This window comes from Eulemur rufifrons, chromosome 7, assembly GCF_041146395.1.
Source record: "Eulemur rufifrons isolate Redbay chromosome 7, OSU_ERuf_1, whole genome shotgun sequence".
Classification (NCBI taxonomy): Eukaryota; Metazoa; Chordata; class Mammalia; order Primates; family Lemuridae; genus Eulemur; species Eulemur rufifrons.
Window position 1 is genome coordinate 10,833,409 of NC_090989.1, and position 22,539 is coordinate 10,855,947.

The 22,539-nt window shown below is 41.4% G+C and overlaps 1 protein-coding gene across 1 annotated transcript in view; it reads right to left on the minus strand.

Moving 5' to 3' along the window:
• The window catches only part of MRPS6 (mitochondrial ribosomal protein S6), a 64,086-nt gene extending 42,670 nt beyond the window's left edge, over nt 1-21,416 (minus strand). Inside the window, exon 1 of the mRNA XM_069472325.1 lies at nt 21,254-21,416. Within this exon, the coding sequence (XP_069328426.1) occupies nt 21,254-21,298 (45 nt within the window). The 5' untranslated portion in view covers nt 21,299-21,416. The remainder of the gene's footprint in view (nt 1-21,253) is intronic.
• Nucleotides 21,417-22,539: the final 1,123 nt, after the last annotated feature.

A 22,539-nucleotide genomic window follows, 5' to 3' on the forward strand; every position in this document is an offset into this window, starting at 1 on the left:
GAATATTTATCATTTTGAACTAAGGACAAAAATTTATCAAGTTCATAACTTCAGTGGCCTAACTTCCATGACTGTCTACCATGACATTGCCCTTTCTTGTCTCACTGTGCTAGACTCAGACTGGAACAGGCCATTAAGATCTTAAATCACCCTGAAGAGGGGAAAACACTATTCATAACAAGGGTGTGAAAATGAACTTTAAATACTAAGGATCCCCTCAAGAGGGTTTGGCGCTAACTTTATGGCCATTTAGGGTCCTGGATGGAACAGGCAGGTGGTGTTTACTAGGTAGGTATTATCATCTACCCCCAGAGACCAAGTATGGCTCAGTCTGTGGAAATCTATTGTTGCAAAACTTGACGAAAGTCCTTCTGCAAACATGTATAGCTATCATGCAGTGACCTAGCACCTGTAAGATGCCTCCTGCCCTACTGGGAAACAGGACATTCTGCACAAAAAAACTAGGAACATACAACTTACTAAACAACTAAAATTTTATTCTTTCTGCTAGTTAGAACATATTGGAAGAAGATAAAAAAAAAAAAAAAAAAAACTTTCAAAAAGGTAATTTCCTGCTCTTCCTTTTCATCAGGCAGTATTTCTAAGCACCTCTGAGAGGATAAAGGCACTGACTCTAGGTTTGACTTCGTTGAGTATTTTTTCCTTTTAATGCTTTTTTGGTGAAGGGCATAAAAAATGGGGAGGAGGGAGAAGAAGAAAAGTTTTCTGGAAGACTGAAAAATAATTTATCATGTCATCTTCCAAACCACAACAAAACAACTGTTGACCATTATTAGCTAAAAAAAATCATCTTCAGTAAATCAATAGATATTTTTTAGTCCTGGATTAAGATAACCACTCTGTAAAACAGACATTTAAATTTAAACTTAAAATCAAGTTTATTAATTTGATGGTTTTTCTCCTGGAAAAAAGACAAATTCTGAATCTTCAATGTTAATTGAAATTGTAGCTCACAGATCAATACAAAGAACATTTTTATTCAACCTGACGCCTTCCACATGTTAACTTCTAAGTGATGTCTCCTTTTGCAATTTGGCAACCTCGGAGAGTAAAATGCCTTTCCGTGCTTAAAGAAAGCAGTTGCTTTCTGATGAATTTAGACATATTCCTCTTAAAATCAGCAGTAAACTTAAGTCCTATAAAAGATACTAAAGCCACCTCTTTTCAAAACTGTTGAAAATAGACCATGGTACTAAAAACTTTAAAATGTACCCCTCACTGGCAAGAAAAGGAGCTGGACATAATGCCTACGACTAATGCCCTACCAAATGAGGTCATTAGGTTTCATTTACAAAGCTGCCTGCCTGGATAGAAATGTTCTTATCTCATCTTTATGCCTTTTTTAGGCATAAAGCACTACAATAATTATGCTAAGAAAATTAATTAAAATCCTTCCTCCTAAAGATGTCAATGATTGGCATAATTGTCAGACAAAAGCAAAAAACCTTGTATCACTTCATATATGCCAAATCCTGAAGTTGGTCATATTTCTATGATCATGTTCCCGCCCCAAAAAACTTGGGGAAGTTGTTGTTGTTGTGTTTTTTGGGGTTTTGTTTGTTTGTTTGTTTGTTTTTTGTTTTTGTGGGAGGGGAGAGGGTCTCTCTCTATCGCCCGGGTTAGAGTGCAGTGGCATCATCACAGCTGCAACCTCCAACTCTTGAGCTCAAGTGATCCTCGTCTCAGCATCCCGAGCAGCTGGGACTACAGGCTGGAGCCACCACTCTAGCTTAGTTTTCTATTTTTAGTAGAGACGGGGTCTCGCTCTTGCTCAGGCTGGTCTCATCCTCATCTGCCTCCAGCAATCCTCCCACCTCGGCCTTCCAAAGTGCTAGGATTACAGGCTTGAGCCACCACACCTGGCCAAAAAAACTTAAGTTTTTAAAAAAATACATTATTTAGGAAGAATCACCTAAATTTTTAATAAAATCTAATCTGACTAATAAACACCGGTTATTTAACAGGGCACCTTTAAGTGTTTCAGTATAAGGGAAAGCTCCTCAATGACAACGCTGCCGTTTGGCAGTTCTGAAACCCTGCCTTCCACAGAGCGCTCCCAGCCACCGCCATTTCAATCTCCACACAGAAGCCTCCTGGCTCACTGGTCAGAAGGTATCGCTCTTCTCAATGGCAGTAGCTTACCATGATTCCCAAAGACAGGAAAGAAAAACACTCAGGGTGTTTTGTTTTTGTTTAGGGGGAGGTGAGGTGGGTTATGTGTCGTAGTGGCTGCTGTAGCAGCTTATTTTTTCACAGAACAAAGTGCTCAGAAACAAAACAAGCACTTCCTTGATCACTAGGAAGCACTGCCACTATCATCAATTACATTGCTTCTCATTGTCAAGTATGATTTTTGCAAGGCAGGCATCTAAGCCATATTGTGCTCCCTGTTCAATGCTCAAACTGGTTGAAATTCCCATGCTAGGCCTAACCCCTAACTTCTCTAGAAGAGCCGGTAAACTAGAAAAGATGTTCTGCCCACACGAGAAGTAGCAGAGAGCAGGCAAACGCTAGCTCAAGGCCGAGTTCTCAACTCCTTCTGCCTAGGCCTCCTCGGCCCCTTCCAATGCCAGTGCAGACAGTCCCCTTCTCACTGGATACTATACCAGTCTGTGGGTAGGTTTTTAGATTTTTCCAACTTAAACAAAATACATCCAGAGACCAGCACCTGGTAAAGACTGGAAAAGGAAAAACAAAATAAAACCAAAAATAGGTCAGTTTAGTTTGTAGAAAGATATAAAATACTGTAATACAATGCTGCTAAATTTCATACTCTAGTCATGAAGAGAGATTGTCACAGCCTTGAATTTCAGCCTTTCAGGAAGTTATATATTCCTTGAAAAGGGTTCCAAATAAAATACACATTGTAGGTTTTGTATATTTCTTCTTTCTTTTAAAGACATAAACATTTCTTCAACAAAATAAAATGAATACTGCCCAGAGTCCATGTTTGGAAGAATACACATGAAAAAAAATCTTTTCGTCAGCTAACATGAAGCTTTTTCACTTGTATGTGCCTTTTTTCAGGGTTCACAGTTCAAGAAAACCTCAAATGAGAAATGTGGGACAAGTAATAAAATAAGTATAATTATGAAAAGTTATGTGGTTGGTTCCTTGGTAACTTTTTAAAATTTTATTTCTATAATGATAGTAATATTTGTAAGACTGTATAAAGAAATGGTTCCTTAGTGATGATGGATGAATTCAGACAAAACTTGAATACAAAGGGTGCTTTGAAACAGAGCAGAGTCCCCCCCAAAAAAGAGAGTATTATTCTCAGAAAGTAATGTTTTACTGATAGTTCTGCAGAGAATTAGAATGCAAGTTTGGTATTATTTCATGTATTTGGATGAATTCAGTAACTGAAGAATTAATCCAAATAGAGAAGTATACATAAATATTTGCTGCATTTGATCAACTACAAAGAGGAAAGGTAAAACTAAATTTAAACCAACTAATTAAACTCCTTCAGGTTACATAAAACATATTAACCAAAACATAATTAGTTATAATAACCAAATCTCTCTTCTACTATCTAGAGTGACCATATAATTTATCTTCCAAACCAGGAAATTATTCTGGAAAAATGTGTAAAATCCAGGACATATGCTTATTCTATTTAAAAAAAAAAAAAAAAAGTAGTCACCTGCCATAAACACCAAGCAAGAAAGGAGGAAAATGATCCCTAAACTCAGTCAGGGCTCCAAGTCATAATAAATTCAATGACACATGTAGGTTAACAAAGGGTAGAGTATGGTGACCCTAAAAGTCACCATACTCTTTAGTTCTGGAGTCAATTTACAAACCACACACTCAAGGGACAACCAAACAGGCCCAGCCCAGCACTCTGTCAATGGTAGGCTTGATGAGTCCTGCTCATATTCTGATCCAAATAAAAAATATTCACTTTACTAGCTAGTAATTTAAAGGACACAGAACACACAGACACCTCTGAAAACCTAATTGCCTGAAGTATAATATAATTGCCTGTGTGTAACCTACCAAAACCAAAGAAACAACATAGTCATATTCAAAGCGTGTTTTCTCCCTACCCTGATCCCCCAAATTATCACCAGATTTCAGGATTCAGATTTCATGGGTGCGAGTGGCATGGCACAGCAGAAAGCAGCCAAACTCTGAAGGGCTGGGTTCTATGCTCTGTCACTTCCTAACTGCAGGATCACAGGCAAACAGCTTATCTCCAGGAGCCTCAACTGTCGTTTGTAAAATGAAACCATTTAGCTCCTAAAGGTCTAACACACAGTAAGTGACAGAACGCTCCCACTGCCAGTGCCACAGGAAAGTGGCTCAGTAAATGTCGGTTTACGCTCCACAACCAGAACGTACCAGAAGTGATGATATTAGCTCCTTTCAAATTAAACTGCCAACTCTTTGCCAGGCATACTAGGATATTCATGAAAGTTATTTCTATATTAAAAAACTAGAAAAAATAATGTATTAAATATGGAGTTCTTTTACAAATATTTTTTAAAAACTCCCAACTACCTCATCAACTATTAGCTCCTACTTACATCACTTCATTCAAATAAAATACAAAAAAATTAATAAGAAAATTTATATCGAATGCTCACAGAATTTTCATACATCCTTTCACTTTCATCATCTTGATTCAAGGTCCAGGAAAGCAAATTCTAGTAGTGGAACAGATTAATGGTGCTTGGTGCAGAGAACATATGAACTCACGCAAAACCGTCCTCAACCCTTACTTTAAAAATGTGGAGCATAGGTACTGTTAGCGGTTTATCAGTGACACTTAAAAGCAAAATGAGTTTTCCTAACACAACTGACACGAACGCCAGACAATTGTAAATTACAAGTGGAGCTGAAGACAACATTACAGGTTAAGTAACTCTAATCCAAAAATCTGAAATCTGGAACATGAAACCTCTTAAGTGCTAACATGGCACTCAAAGGAAATGCTCATTGGAGTATTTCAGATTTTTGGATTTGGAATACTTAGCTGGTAAGTATAATGCAAGTATTCCATAATCCGAAATACTTCTGGTTCCAAGTATTTCAGATAAGGGATACTCAGTATGTAATTGTATAAGTCCCTAAAACATAAGTTGTTTGCCCTTAAACCTCTTTGACAAAATATTTCTATTACACCTACAACTTCAGCTATTCAAGTTTTCAAAAATACCTAAGTATATGAAACCCTGACCAGACTCAGACGCTATTCAAACCATACTCTGAGGATTCCTAGTTCCTCTTGTACCATCATGGGATGGATGGAGAGGGAGGCAGAGCAGGCAGGGATTTCAGCCCCTCCTGTAACCCTCTATCAACCAGAACAGCTCTACTTTCATCAGTTCCTCCTACGTTTATGTTTGGGGTGGAGGTGTCTCCCATGTAAGTAAACCATTTCTTCAAATAAAATCTTATCCACCTAGAAATAAGCCACAAAGTTTATTACTTCATCTATATACACCCCCCTCCCAAGATACATTCACTTTAACCTGCTTCTATCAATATAAAAGTTTGGCTCACAACGGATTTTTTTTTTAAGACATCTCAGTGAAATAAGACTTTTTGGGTATGGCAACAACTGTGAAACTACCACTAGTTTTAACTTTTATGTGAATGATGCTAGATCACATATAAGTAGCAAACTCTAACAACCTTTTTTGAGACAAATAAAAAGACAAAATAGAGCAGCAGTGCCTATGATACCGTATCATGTAATCTAATGACTAAACATTTGTGTCATTCTTAGTGGGAAGAATTCAAGAGGCAGAGCACTATCCACTTGTAAAAGACTGTTTATCAAAGGTAAGTGAGTTATAAACAATAGAGATAAAAAATGAAAGCCTGATACTGATTTAACTCCTGCCTATCACTATCTAAATACTGTGTCTGGAGTTTTATGTGCATTACTTTAATTCTCACAACAATCGTGAGATGAGTTTAAATATGAGCATTTTACAGATGAGAAAACTGAAGCCAAGGACGTAGTGTAACTTGCCCCAGGACATGGGTATTTATGTTGAAGCCAGGATTTGCGCTCACAGCTACGTGTCCAAATAGCTTCTGCCCTAATCACTATGGTTTCTTTACTGATAAGAAGAAACATTAACAACATTAATTGATAAAAGATCATTCAACATCATGCATGTTTAAACATTTGTGCTTGCAGAGAAAATGCCCAGAACGGATACATAACAAACAGTAACTACAGAAGACTGCAAACAGCACAAAGGACACAGTCCAGTTGATCCTATGTGAATGGATACGTGCATGGAGAAATGAAGAGAAAAACGAAAAGGAGTCCTAGGCATAGGCTTCTTAGGTAAGTAAACATGGAGCAGGAAAACCCTGATGAGTCGACTGTAAGACCAGAGCTTATCAACGTTTTCACCATCCAAGTCAAAGCCTTCATTCTCTTTCAGTGTCAATCAGTCCTTCCACCAGAGGAAAGAAAATTAAGTCTCAAAGTCTATTCCAGAGGTCCCCAATCTTTTAGGCACCAGGGACAGGTTTCATGGAAGGCAATTTTTCCAGGGGACGGGGATGGTTTCGGGATGATTCAAGCACATTACATTTATTGTGCAGTCAAACCTCTCTGCTAATGATAATCGGTATTTGCAGCCACTCCCCAGCACTAGCATCACTGCCTCACTCCACCTCAGACCATCAGGCATTAGATTCTCATAAGGAGCTTACAACCTAGATCCCTACGTGCAGTTTATAGTAGGGTTCACACTCCTAAGATTGTCTAATGCTGCCACTGATCTGACAGGAGGCGGAGCTCAGGCAGTGATGCAAGCTATGGGGAGCAGCTGTAAATACAGATGAAGCTTCACCTGCTGGGGCCCAGTTCCTAACAGGCCACCGACCAGTACTAGTCCACAGCATGGCGGGTTGGGGACCACAAGTCTATCCTATACTTGACCCAGTTAGCACAGGCTATATCAACCTGTCTAAGCCAATCTTTTAACTTCCACCTCATTAACACACTGGGTTAAAAGAACTAGCAATATGATCCACAGGTACACGGGATCTCATGGTAAAAATTTAGGGAAGCACTGCTCTTACTGAATGAAGTGTTTGTGACAACCTATCCTTCTGTTCAGTGTATGAATAATTTGGCTTGGCCCCTAAAACCTGTTCTCCTCTCAGTACTCCCCATTTCAGAGAATGGCAACAACATCCTCACTACTGCTCAGGCCAGAATCAGTCACCCCTAACTGCTACCTCGCTTTCTTTTTCAACCCACAAGCAGTCGATCCAGAAGCAAAGTCTACTGGCTCTACCTTTTCAATATACCCAGAATCCGACCACTTACCATGTCAACTGCTAGCATCCTGGTTCATCATCATCCAGATTAACTGTCTTGGCCTCTTGTCTCCATGCTTCTGCCTTTGGCCCACTACAGGGCATTAGCACAGCAAGCAGTCACCCCTCAATCACAATGGACCAAACAAGCCTCCAGGGCTGGCTCTTCCCTGTGCAGGCAACAATGTTCACCCCCAATCTCCTTAAGACTTGGCCCCCTCTCCCTTTTTATGTCTTTGCTCACAAGTAACTTCCCTGACCATTTCAATCCATATCCTGCTTTATTTTTTTTCCACAGTGCTCAATAGCTTCTAATATACTATAAAATGTTTCTTCTTTTTCCTCACTACCAGGATATAAACTTCAAGAGGGCAGAGGTTCTTGTCTGTGTTGTTCATTGATGAGGTCTCAGTGTCTAGAACACCATCTTGCACACTGCTACAGTTGTTAAATGTTTGCTAAATTACAAAACAAATATGAACTAGGTACCTCATCTTCAAAACTGCTAACTTCCAATATCCTACATAACCATCAAGTGTTTTTTTAAAGCAGTAAGAGATGGCAGATTAAAAAGGCCAAGGCGGCAAAGGGCATCCCCCACCAACAATCTCAAACAGCTCTGAGGGTGTGTTGAAGGTCAAGGCAAATCAGACTAGGCAAAAATGCCCTTTGTTCAGATAAAAATCTCATGACGCAGTAAAAACCTGTATCTGGGGCCACCATCTCCCCCTACCTACCTACCCTAAGAGCAGCCCACTTCCCTTCATTGTACTAGCTCCATCTTGGAATGTGTTCCAGGTTTTACTGCTGCAATTGTCGACATCCTCTTGCTAGTGTGCAGACCTTCCCCATGCATGTGTTTATCTGGTGACTGTTTCCACATGGTTGAAAGGGTAGGTCGGTGTGGGCCAGTGGCACGTCCCTTCAGCTCACTCCACACACCCAAGCACCCTGATGTCAGCCCATGAAGAGCTGCTCCCTTTCCCACCTCTCCATTACACTGGAGTTCAGTGTTCCTACCAAACTGAAAAAGTTGCTTTAGTAACTAGCATTTACCAAACAAGCAATAAGCACTATTTTTACATCACATGTTCAAGCTCATCTAATCCTCCCAAAATACCCAAGAGGCAGGCATAATTATTCCCAATTTACAGATAAGAAAATTGAAGACACTTGAGAGGACCACTAAGGGAGCTCAGGGACATCCTCTCTGAAGTAAAAATGAGGAATGCATCCTTTTACAACACTTTTCAGGAAGACACACTCAAAAAACTAGAAATAAACACAAGTCTGAAAAAACTCCAGCTAACTGATGCAGAAGGAATGATACAATGAGACAATCACCACTAGTAACCTCTAACACAATAATGCACCTAGGCAATGATTACAAGGGGTGCTCTTAATAAAATCCTCTGGTGAAAGGCTGATGGAGGACTTTAAAATGGATGGATGAGGCTGACATCTGCTAAGAATTAATCTCATCTCTAAAGGCAAAGATGTGCCTCTTGATGTGTTGCTACACCCCCCAGGATGCCTTAAGTAAAAGATTCTTGCAAAATAAAATAAAACCTGAATCCAATTTCTACCTGTCGGTCTACAGAAAATACCTAGAACAAAAGAATACATAAAGAGCAGGAAGTGATCAGCCACATCCAGAGGGAAAGCTATTACAGAGTAAGAGACTTGGAAGCCATTAAGTGCACATAACCTGTGGACCTTGTTTGGAGTCGGTCAAGCAAGACAATATAGACAACTATAGAGAGACATTTGAGACAAATCAGGGAACTTGAACGTGGACATCGAATGTTAAAGAATTGTAGTTAGGTGTGCTAAAGGCACTATGGTTGTTCTTAAAAAGTCCTTATCTTTTAAACACATACTAAATATTTGCAGGTTAAATGATGTATCTGTGTTTGCTTTAAGTACTCCAGCAATAACTGATCCACAATCACCAACAGGTGCTAAATCAGTGGAAGACTGAAGGAAATACTCAGTCTCAAGTTTGTTACTCCATCTATCACTTACTATAAAAAAGGTATACTTACAACAGAGCAATCTGGTGGATGTCACCTAAACCAAATGACTGCTTACGATCCCCAACAATGGGACAAATTGGCATGCCTCCTGATAGGATGCGCTGACATCCCTGTGGACTCTTCCTGCCAACAAGGTTTAACCTATCTCTAATCATGAGAAAGCAACTACAGACAAACTCACAGTGAGGGATTCTGCAGTACATTGGGCCTGGGACTCCTCCTCCAAGTGCCAATGTCATTAATGACAAAGGCTTTAGTACCTTAGTACTGTTCAAGGAGACTAAACTAAATGCATGATCCTTGATTGAATATTGGATTAGAAAACTAAAAAGTATTACTGGAATAACTGTAAATTTCAACATAAATTGAAAAATCTGTAATAGTATCATATCAATGTCAATTTTGAGTGTAATGGCTATGTTGTGGCTAGAAAAACAGCCCTATTGCTAAGAAAGGTTATGTCCAGATGTCTGGAATGCTCACATGACACAAATTTTTAAAAAGATAAAATATGGCAAATTCTAACAACTAGTGACCTAGGTGAAAAGCAGTTAAATAAACTGTTCTTGTTAACAGTCTGAAATTTTAAGATAAAATTCAGAAAACATAAAATATTCCAGAAAAAAAAAAAGGAGGGGGTGAAGAAAGGTTGGTAAACGTTGATTAACAGAAGCTGAGTGTTGAGTACAATATGGAGATTCATTAATCTACTGTATTTACTTTTAGGTATGCCTGAGTCAATGTCTTCTCACTTCTATAAAATAATAAAAAAAAATATGCATCTCAAGGCAACATCAAGATAGATTACTAGATAAAAAGTCCTGTGGAAAAAAATTAAGCATTAAACAATTGTTATGCACTGTCACAACTGTTCCAGGAAAGTCTTGCAGAGGACCATTAAAAACAAGTCCACCAAACAGAACGAATGTTAACACAACTGTGCTCCAAGTCCTCCGCCATCCTTACAGCTCTTCTACCCCAATTAATGGCCTCAACTTGCTCTCTCCCTTCACTTATGTTTCTGCCTTGCCTGAGCACCCTAACTAAAATGGAACTTGCCACATTTGATTCCCTCATCCTGCTTTGGTTTTCTTCACAGAATCTGCTAGTCTATCGCCTTACTAGTAGAATGTAAGCACCTTAAGAGTTGACTCCCCAAACGCGTGGTCATGCTGGCACCTAGGGGGCACTCAAAACAGGTGTGGAATATTTCCTTCAATCTACAGGGACATTAACGTACTATGACTACAGCATACACTCTCGTTACATACGCAGTGACCAGAAGCATAACTTCTAGTTTAAGACTGTCTTCAGCATCCTGGGCTTGGCTATTTAATGAGCTGTGTGACCCTGGGCATCTTTCTACTTCAGTTTCTTCATTGGTAAAATGGAAACCACATTACCTAACCTTAAGATGGCTGAGGATTAAAGAGAAAATACACACATATATACATCTTAAATACATATACATGTGTGTAACCCCTGCTTCTATCAACTACTAAGGTTAGGTATTACCACTCACCTAACCTTCCTCAAAAGCTAACGACTGCAAGGTTTAAAGAGGTGAAACATCTAGTCAGGTCAACTTTTTTTTTCTGTTCTCATCTGACTTGGTTCCAATTTAATGTTCCTAGAAAACTGTTTCTAGAAGAACAGATACTAAATAGTTCTCCTTATTTTTCCATGTGACCAAGGCAGAAAATGTATACACAAGCACCTTCTTGTAGATCAGATTCTAATTCTTCCAGGAGGCCCTAAGTCATAAATAGAAGACCTTGAAATTGGGATGTTTCCTCAGAAAGATAATTTTGGTCAGAAAAAAACCTTCTAATTTTCCTCACGGTTTAGACAATAGAAGATTTTTAAGAAGTAAAAAATAGGATCACAAATAGGATAACTGTAACAGTATGCCCTTAATTAAGCCCAAGAAATAAAAGTGAAACAAACGTGGTGTTCTAGATTATAAATGCAGCTGGATTTTCCTCTTGTATTTCAAAGATAGGATAAGTAAGCTGGGTATAAAAATCCAGAGAAATAGTTCAGAACTGCTTTCTCATAATAGATGAAGATAGGAGATCTTGACATTACAAATAGCTTCCACTGATTTCATCCTAATCAGATAAAATATTTAAAAAGAAAATGACATTAGGAAAATTTTTTTTTCTTCACTTAATATTCTTACACAGACTGAATTTGCAAAAATTTCTGCCCCTTACTTAGTCCACACATGAGAACAGCAATAGCACTACCAGGTCTCCCAGACCAAGAGCCTACCCTCAAACTTAGCTTTTTACTCAGCAACAGAAACTCACCTTAATTTTGAAACAAAACCAGTACTTAGGTGTTTTATATTCATAATTCACACATAAGGCATCTCAACATAAACTGAAAACAGGGCCAATGTCTGGGGCCTTAAGTGATTCTGCACCTTTCTAACAGAAGCAAGGATGGCAGTGGGCTCCCACAGGACTATCCCCTCCAGCAGCCGCAAAGCAAGCACAGCATCGCCTTTCTGACCACCGCAGTGAGACTGTTCTTCAACTGGACCATGTCCATAGCAAGTCAGCTATCACAGCTAGACTTGACTTTCTTCACCTGACGAAATTAAAGCATTTATAACAACCAGGCTAGTGTTAAGGAGAACCTTTTAATAACTGAAGTCTAAACAAAGACACAACCAGGAATTCCTGATTCTGAGGCAGAAGCAGGTTAATGCCAGTTTGAAGTCTGAGGGCTCTAACAGAAGGTTTGAAGTTTATGCCTTCACTGCAAGTTCATCTTTAAGCTCTCATCTACACCAAAGCTCTATTCCCAAAGTGAGCAGACTTTCCCTCAACTAGAATCACAGTAAAAATGACTGGGGCTAGGTGTGGTGGCTCAAGCCCATAATCCCGGCACTCTGAAGGCCGAGGCAGGAGGATCACTTGAAGCCAGGAGTTCAAGACCAACCTGGGCAAGAGGAGGACCCCATCTCTACAAAAAATGAAAAAACTCATTGGGTGTGGTGGTGCACATCTGTTGTCCCAGCTACTTGGGAAGCTGAGGCAGAAGGATTCCTTTAGCCCAGGAGCTTGAGATTGCAGTGAGCTCTGATAATACCCCTGTACTCTAGCCTGGCAACAGAGAGAGACCCTATTTCAAAAAAGAACAAGAGGGGAAGGGGACCAAAATGAGGCAATTTTACCAGGGGTCAAAAGGTAGATTAAGAACAACCTGGATCTCAGGGTTTTTTGTTTTGTTTTGTTTTGTTTGCAATGTGATGTTATGTATCTGGAAAGGGAATAGGAAAGGGCAAAGACAAAAAAGGCACTTATGTTAGTCAAGGTAATAACTCGGCTTCTATTCTACAGAATATGAAGCCTAGTCAAAAATAAAAATATAACATCACCCCCCTTACTCCATACTCTTGACTAGAAGAGCACCTGAATTTTTTCCGTAACATTATATTCCAAGGATCATGGGTGATATACACTATTGTGAACTTCATAGATATACCAAACCAAAAAATGTCATTTTCTAGACAAAGCAGTCTTCACATGAAAGTAGTATTTCAAACCCTTATGAGGCTAATAAAATGAGTACAAATCAAATTATACTAATGCATACTTAAAAGAAGCAATCAGACATTTCAAGAAAAAGTGGACCGTGCACATCAATTCCTGATAGGTTACACTATTAAGTCACGCTTAAGTCACATGCAACTCTGACGTTTGCATACATTTTAGCCTAAATGGACACACGCAATCCAACAATCCAAAACTAGGATTGATATTACTTTTAAGAATTGAACACGCCTGCCATTTACTCACAAGCTACTAGTCCTATTTTAAACCAATGACCGATTAACAAGGTGGGCTTTGTCAACATAAATGCTAAAAAGAGAGTTAAAAGAAGATCTAATGCCAATTATCTAAATACCTAAATTACAAACCAATGGCCACATCTAATCCACGGATATATAAGTACCATGGGCCAAATGTTAGTATATTTTTTAAATAGTTGCCAACTATCTTAGAAAATCAAATTTCCTATAAAACCTGAATTTCTGGCTAGGAGTAGCAGCATAGAAAAGGAAGAGTTGGAAAAACCAAGCCTCCAGCTCACCCCCATGGCAACAGTAGATGGAGTGTAGTAAGTACCAACACCACTAATTCAAATATTTATTGATCAAGAACTGTTATTTCAGGTTTGACTCAGTCTGGGATTTTGATAAACTTACACCTAAGTTTATCTTTTGGAGTCTCTTCATCATACACTGGGATAATGAAAACTAGGCAATGAAGTTCAAGAGCTTGCCTGAAATCACAAAGCTACTTTAATGACATATTGAACACCTACAATCTCCAAGATCATGTTACCACTTAATCTTCAAAGGCCCTCCAACATAAGGATTAACCCCATCTTACAGATGAGTAACCGAGGATCCAAAAAGGTTAAGATCCCTAGGAAGTAGGTGCTAGAATTCAAAACCAGATCAACCTGCTGCTAAAGCTCCTTCTGGACTCTCAATACCAGTTCTGTTTATTCTAACATAACACAACCATTAGCTTCATTCAAAATCTTACAAGGTTCTTCTCATATACAAAACAAAAAAATCAGAGCACATACAGAAGTCTTCATTCCCAAAGCAATCACATCCAGCCAAAAAAACCATACATACATACCTTAAATATTTTATTTAACACACAAACATACATTATTGACTTGCCAACCTTAATACAGGGTCAAAGTACTTGGAGAATGTTTCGCTGATTTGGAGTTCCTTGAAGACTGGAGTTCTTTCCGCTTGACCTAAGCCACATCCACAAATGTATCATCTACAATGTCCAGTTGTAGTTTCATTAAGGTGGAAAGCTTTCAGAGATCCTTGTAACGCACTCTACATACAGAATCCTTCGACTGTCACTCTTCCTCCCAAACTTTTAGTTATTCCAGTCATATCTAACTCTACAGCCATTATTTTAGTGACTCACCTTTTATCAAGTCTTCCCAAATCCAACTTGGTTTTCAGGAAAGAAAAAATTTGCACTCATTTCATCAGTTCACATGACATTTAAATTATTATAAAAACACGATTATCTGCCATAAAATAGTCTTGGAAATGAACACAACTTCTGGTGCACACAACTCACCCAGTGCAAGCAAAGTGCACTAACTTGAAAGTAATCTACTAGAGCACAAGAGGTCAACATGCTATATAACATCAAAGAATGGTTTTAGAAAAATGAGTAGTGATCTCCTCAAGGTAGCTAAGTGAGCACCCACCGTATGTGCAAAGCATAGCAGAGGACAGAAATCAAACAGACTTGACCTTCAAAAATTCATAATCTAGCAGAGGTAAGATACATTCACCAAATTAATTGCAATACAAAGTGAAAAGTGGTCCATGTGATGAGAGACAGAAAAACACCATGCAACCAAAGGAAAGACTATAGTCTATACAGTGGTACCAGTCCTTGATGTTTGTTTAATGTACCAAATGAGTTAGAATGAACTTGAGGAATGTTTTCATGGAGGTGATGGGGTAATGCGGAAAGGGAGAGGGCATTCCAAACAGAAAAACAGTGTGAGGCACCAAAGAAAATAAAAGGGAATGGTATTTAAAGGGAGCTGCTGTAGCTTTGTTTACTCAGTACAGGGAATGGAGAATGGAAGGAGATGAGGTTAAAAAAACAAGTTGAAGTCCTTCCTATCAGAGGCAGCCTTGGACGCCAGACCTTTCTGAATGCCTTTGAGAAAGACATGCATGCTGTGTGTGATTTGGCAGCAATGTTGACCCAATCAACCAGTATGAAAATCAGAAAGCCATCACCATACAGTGCTTTCTATTATCTCCTTGTTAATATCTCCTTGTTAAAAATGCATCTGCTTACTTCTTTTAAAGTATCTCAAGGACATACATTTTTGCTACCCAACAAGCATATTTACAGACATTAACTATTCTCCCCTCAGGAGTACATCAGAGGAGACCAGCTAAGAAACTTCAAGAGTTCAAGAAAGAAACATGAGCAGTTTAACTAGGGCAGAGGAGAAACTACACAGGACTGACACCACAGGAAAAGAATTGCATGTGCTCAGTCCCAAATGACAGAAGACAGAGAAGCAATAAGCAGAAGTAAGTTACATGATCAGAGATAGGGTAGGCAACTCATTAAATTTTGAACCACACTGAGTTGGCAGTGCCAAGGGGACACACAGGATATAACCAACAGAGAAAACAGTACGAAAATGCCTGAGTTGTCAGCTTGTTCCAAAAACCAGCAAATCTTCCATAAGAAGGTTAAAGGCATAATACATGAAGAAAACAGAAAGGGAGGGATCAAGGGAGAAATGTCAGAAATAGGACCATAAGAAGCCAAGAGAAACGTTGAACCTAGAAAATTCTGTCTGTATACTCTAAATCAGGGTCAGGAAATTTTCTTCTGTAAAGAACCAGGTAATAAACAAAGGAACAAGGTAATGTTCCAATATAACTTTAATTTCACATAATTTTCACACATCATAAAATATTGTTCTTTTGATTGTTTTCAACTATTTAACTGCAAAATCCTTTCTGAACTCAGGCCATAAAAATATAGGTGGCATGTCAGATCCGGCCAATCCCTGCTCAAAGTTAAGAGCAAATGACCTTTTCCAAACTCATGAGGGTAGTAGTTCTCCCTTTAGATAAACTGATGACTTACTAGATATTCATTTGACTACTTCCTTAAATTTGATTCCCCTAAATAAAAGACAACTACATGTGCTACTAACTATTGGTTTAAAACTATTGCCTCCCACTAAAAGGAAGTACTCCTTATCTGGAACAGATAAACTCATGAGAATATTAGAAATGAATTCTAACACAAAGCCAATAACTAAGTGAACTAGGAAAAGTTTAATAAACTGCAACAGCTTTTTATAAAATATGAGTAATCACACCACAGTAATTCATCATGCCCTCTACCCTTCCTTCCACCTTGATATTAAAAAACCCCATTTCTGTATTCTAGTTTTTAGATTAAGATAAACCTGTAGAATGAACACACCAAAGGCACTACATGAAAAATATCACTTTACAATTTGTCTGTCATTGCTTTTGAACTCAGTTTTCTTTAAAGTGATTTTACAATCTAAAACGTGAGAAAATTCAATAGTAGTCTACATATAAATGAGATATAACCTAGATGTTTTAAAAATCTATACACACCAGTATTGAATGTGAGTCATGAATAACGATCAAGAAAAAAATGAGTGCAGAATGTCAACTTCTGATAATCAGTCTTCATGAGATTGTCTTCATACATACAAACCATAGGTGGTGAGGAAGGACTCCTTACCCCCAAGCCACTCCTTGTACTTTAGCTGTAGCTCAGGGGCAGGAACAGGATTCCTTCTTCAATCACTTGCTGCGGCAATAGCTGTAACCCAAGAAAACTTTAATACCAAATGAAAATATAACATTGTCCACAGGCTCAAGTTTTTCATTACTGGATAACTATTTTAAGCTGTCTGGCTTCAAGCAGACAAAACAAAGAGAGATTATTAAAGACACAAGGCTAAGCTGTTCAGGGAGGGCTCATGAGAAGAAAAAAGACTTGACTTGGCCACCTCACAGCTAGAAGATGTTTCCATTTGAACTGATGTCTCCTACCAACTGACAGCAGAAATTTCACTATTTCCTAGTTATTAAATGCTGCCAAGCAAGCCAAGCTACAATGATCTAAGGCTGGCCAGACCCGTAAGTTCATCAGTACCCTACGCCTCCAAAAGGTACCTAAAATTGCAAACATTTTGTAGGTATCACTTTCAGAATATCCTAACTTGCATGCAACTCTAGAATACAAAACTTTTGCCAGGTTTTCTAATCAAAAAGGCTTCAGTGAAGAGAAACAGTATAGATTCTTCACCACACAACCAGAAAACCTACTGCTTTCTACATTTTAGGAACTAATTATCATTACACTTTTCTATATCTAAATAAAATCAGGTCAAAAGTTAAACTCAGATCACATCATGCAACTCTTTACCCACAAATAACTACTTCAATGAGTTATCTTAATATAAAATATAACCTGCTTTTCAATGAAATTTAAAATAAATAGGGAGTACTGAACATAAAAATAACTTACAAAAAACAAACTTAAGTTTGTTTTAATAAGAACTTAAGATTTCCCAAGTAGTTATCTACTAACTTATTCCTCTTAGAAAAACATACACAACAGGATAGATATTAATGCTATTTTATTGTGCATGCATTCATTTAGCTATTAAGCTAGTTATTATTTAAACCATTTAACCTTCAATTCTTCATGTAAAAATTCCTGAATGGTGATGAAAAGGCCTCAGGAAAATTGTTATCCCAACGGTTTCATAAATCTAACCATGCCAACTGTGATCATCTTCTGGGCAAACAAAATTAAACATGATAATTAAACTGTTCCTAAAATAAGCAACCAAAGTATGTATGTATCACATAGATTTTTCTCAAAATTATTCTTCCTGCACCCATCCCAGGCATAAAAGTTGTCTACCAAGTTTACACAGCTCTTCCTAAGCTCCTCGACACAGCATACATTTTATGATTCATGTATTAGCAATTCAGTCTTTTACCTAACTGAAATTAAAAATCAATCTTTAAAATCTATTACAAAGTGAAACCAAAGGATGTCAAGAGAAGGGACTCAGAAATCAGTGTCAGAGCTCACCCACCAAATGTATGACCCGTTCTCATCTACCTGAAAGTTCCCACTGCAGGGGGACGAGGTGGAGGTGGAGAGAGAACTCACCATCTCATAGGCAATCCATTTCTTTTTCAGATGTCAGATAAGGTCTTCCTTCTACTAAGGTGAGACTAGTCGCCTGAGAATTTGCACCTATGTCCTTCCACATTCAGCCTTTGAATACTGCATTTTCCGGAAGGGAATAAAACTCTTCTAATGCTATCTGATGTAACAGGACTTTAACCATCTTTTTACTCTGGAGACTCTTCTATAAATAGGGTCTAAGACTGGTCTAAGGAACTACTTTTTCAAATTGCTTGTCATCACCTTTAAAGGCCTGGTTTCAGAATTTAACACTTTTAACTACTTTTCATGTTAAAGCAGGGAGAAAATAGAAATAACTTTTTTAAACACACATATTAAAATTCAAACTAAATGGTATCTGCAAATAAATTTCTTCTTGGGAGAACAGGAATTTGCAACAAAAGCAGAGACTCATTATAATCAACCCCGAATTGCAAACTGAGAAAAAGACAGTATTGGAATTTCTGACTAACACACAACTGTACAGTTCAGTAAGGACTTATTCTACATACTATACCCTAAAATCTCACTTTCAGTGGGGGTTCCCACAAGTGACTGTGCTACAATGCAAATGTTCTGAAGGTCTCAATACAGTATCCATATATTAAATTTAAAAACTCTATGCTCAATTTTAAGGAGTCAAGCAAGTTAGGGCATAGGGGCAGTAACACCCTCCAAAGAGACTGAGAATCTTCTTCGGGCTTATAAATTACAGGAAAGAAAGAGGAGTTTCTGGGACTCCAAGAAAAGGCTGGAAAAGCTATGGTCTCTTAACTGCCCCATCTGCTATAAAAGTTGCCTAACATGGCATATTCCTCAATTCCAAGACACATAAATGATTCTGGGGCAGAGAGAAGAAAAAATAAACCATAACATTAAAGGGTACCTTAAGAGGTATACATTTCAGAATGCAAAAACATGAAAGATGTATTATCTTAGAATTGAGGAGTTACAGTAGCCTTCTTGCAGAAGCACAAACTGCCTCAGCTTAGAACTGAGGTTTCCTCAGGGGCTGCTAAATGCGTGCAAGCTCACAGTTGCATTTTACATTAAATAAACCTAAATTTTTTCATTCATTTCACAAGTATTCATCCTACTTTAACTCAAATATACGTTTTTGAACAAAACAAGTGAGAAGTTTTTGTTCTTGTAATCTTACTTTATTTAGGTCAAGGATCTCCTCAATACAACTTAACCATTGATACAATCTTCCTTCTACTGCCCTGGCCACCACGCCCCCTCTGCTTCCTCTAAGGAACAGTTCACCTTTATTATCTGCTTTCTAGGTGGTGTTTTTTTTTTTTTTTTTTGCCCTCTGCCCTCAGGTAAGGATTTCAAGAAAGGTATTCATTTTAACCAAACTACACTTGGTTTATCTGAACTAGAATAAAAACTGTACGCTCCACACCCTAGGACAGTGAATCCTGGTTGTTACAGGATACAAAAAAAGCAAAGTAGCATAGTAAAGGAAATACAGTTAACTAATATACTTGCATTCACGTTAACCAAGGTACTGGGCAGCTATGCCAAAAACAAAGGGGTGCAGGGTCTTACTTCAAAGGTTTATGAAATACGCAATATTCTGCCTGTGTTGCCTCTTCAGTGATCACCTGCTACCTTCCTAAGACAAGGTAAACAAAAAAAAAAACTTCAGTAACCACATTTCCCAGGTTCTACATCTCTTAAAAAGCATGGGTTAAAAAGGGAGGACTTAGACAATTTCCACTTAATTAAAGATGTTCCCATTTAAATAATTTTCTGTTTTCTTCTCGTTGTTCTTATCCTTTTTAAGCTGTATATACTGGTTAAGGAGGGAGAAGAACTAAGAGGAATACTTAGGAGGCTAAACAATACAATCTTAACTTCTCTCAAATTCAGGAACAGGCTTGGGGACACAACGGCATGCCTGGCCAGACTGCCTAGCACTGGTCAAGAGGTCCTGGCGTCCTTTGCCAGCTAACAATGTGCAAAGCACACTTTCTATCTCCTATGCTCCATGATTGTTCGTTTATCAAGAGCCTGGACCCTGATCCCAGGCTTAAGTTCAACCAAACTTGGTAACAGGTACTCTTCACAATTGACCCAAAACCTGACCCAAATATAAAATGTATCCACACCTCTGTCACTGTAGGAAGCTATGTCTCCAAAGTTCAAACGTAGTACGATTTTTATTTAATATACCTGCGGGTGGGGCAGAGGGGGAGAAGCATACATCACACTCTACGTTACCGAACTCACGGAAGGACGGGGATTTCAGCGACGACTTGAGGAGCACCTGACCCAGAACTGAGAACGAAGAGCTGCCTCCGTGTCGCGGGCCCCTGTCCTTGGCCACGCCATCACCTGAAGTGAACGGGCTGCTGGTTCGCTTATCATCCCTCCAAACCTGAAATCCCCTACCTCAAGATCAATCAAAAGCAGTGGGGAGAAAAGTGTCTTCTGAAGGCGCAAGAAAGGCCACAACTTGGATGAATGAAACTGGGCTAAAGGCACCCGGAGCAGGATTTTCGCTGAAGTCAGAAAAAGAGAAATCAAAGGTTTTTTAACGTGAGAGCGGTTACAAGCGACCGCGGTACAGCAAGTGCACAGACACGCTTTGGAGGAACGCTTTATTGAGCGCCGGCGTCCCGGGGCAGCCGGCGGGCGCTAGAGTGGAGGCGGGCGGCGAAGGCCGGCGGGCGGCGGAGCGGGACGGAGCGGGCGGCGGGGACGGCGACGAGGCAGCTTCACGACGAGCGGGGGCGGGCCGAGGCCGGAGGCGGGCTGGGCTGTCGCGCGTGTCCTCCCGCGGACCTTCCACTGGACTCCCACGGGCCGGGGCCGGGCCGGAGCCCGTCCGGGCCGCCCCGCCCCCCCGCCCGCCCGCGTGCGAGGCACACCCTCCCGCGGCCGCGCACACGCGCCGCACAACCCCGCCTCCCGCGCGCACGCGGCCGGGCCGAGCCGGCCCACGCGCGCCCCCTCCGCGCGGACGCTCGCCGCCTACCACCCCGGCCTCTTCTGGGCCGCGCGGGGAAGCCCGGGGTTCCGCCGCCAGGGCGCGCGGGGAAGGGTGGCCTAGCGGTGGCGGGGGCGCCCGCGCGGGAAGACCGGCTCCGAGGGAAGGTCACTTACCCGCTGCATGGCTTTCAAGATCAAAGCCAGCTCGTAGCGGGGCATGCCCGAACGCGTGGCGCACGGCTCCGGACCGAGCCGGCTCCCGAGACGCAGAGTAGCGGGACCGTGGGGACAGCAGCGACCTGGCGGGTACTGGGTCGGGCGGCGAAAGCACGCTCCGGCCGCGCGAGCCCGGGCTTAAAGGCTCTGGCAGCTGCGCAGACGGCGCGCCACGCCCCCTCGGCGAGCCCCGCCCCGCGCGGCCCCGGCCCGCCGCCCCGCCCCGCCCCCGCCCCCCGCGCCGGCCGCCTCGCGCCCTCCCCGGCCCCGCTCTCCGCGGTGGGGCCCCCGCTTGGACCCAGTCCCCGCCGGCCTGTCGCGGCGCGGGGGCCGTGCCGCGGGCTCCACCCGGAGCGGGCAGGGGAGGCCGCACGCCCTCTCGCGACCGCGCCCCCTCCGCCGCGCCTGCTACCTAGGGCTCTCGAACCGGCTGGAACTTTCCATGCCTCGCGTCTCATCCTGGGCGGCGGGCGAGAGAGAGTGCCCGCGTGTGCGCGTGCGCCGCGGTGCGGTCTCGTCCGTGCGCGCGCCCCTCGCCCGCGACGCCCGGGCGCTGGGGGTCTTCCCGGCGGAAGGCGGGGTCGAGGCGGGACCCCGGGCTGCGGCCGGCGGCTGCGCGCGGGGGCTCCGGTGCGTTCGCGCGCGGTGCCGGGGGGTTGCCGCTCGCGCCCCGCCTCCCGCCCTTCCCTGCGCGCGGGCTCGGGTCCGGCCGGGTTCCTCGGCGGCTGCGTGACCTTGGGCAGGCTGCTTGTGCGGAAAGTGGGGACAGGATGCCTTTGAGTGAGTTCGTGCACCGAGACCGCGCTGAGCGGTGCTAGGAGCTGACGGCGAGGCGCGACTCCGGCGTTTGTTGTGTGTGCCCGGCCTGCCCCACGTGTTGTTGCCAAGGGCAGTCTAATACTTTGGCCTCATCGAATATTCTTTAAATGTTTGCTCAGCGTTCGTTTGACGGATAGGCTGAGGACTTGGGAGATCGTGCAACAGCTGAGATGGGGGTTGGGGGGCGCATCCTGCACTCCCCCGAGACCCTGGTACACGCACACAGGGTCTCCCTCCAGCCACTGTGCAAATGCAGCTTCCCTCAGCGCCGCTGCCCAGAGATGCAGTTCCCTGCCACTGTTGCCCTTGCCCCTCGCTTGCCCCATTAAAAGGGTCTGTAAGTGAAGTGTTCGTCAACTTTAAAGTGCTTTTATGTCAATAGGTAAAGTTTATTGAGCACTTCCTCTGTACCAAGCATCATGCTA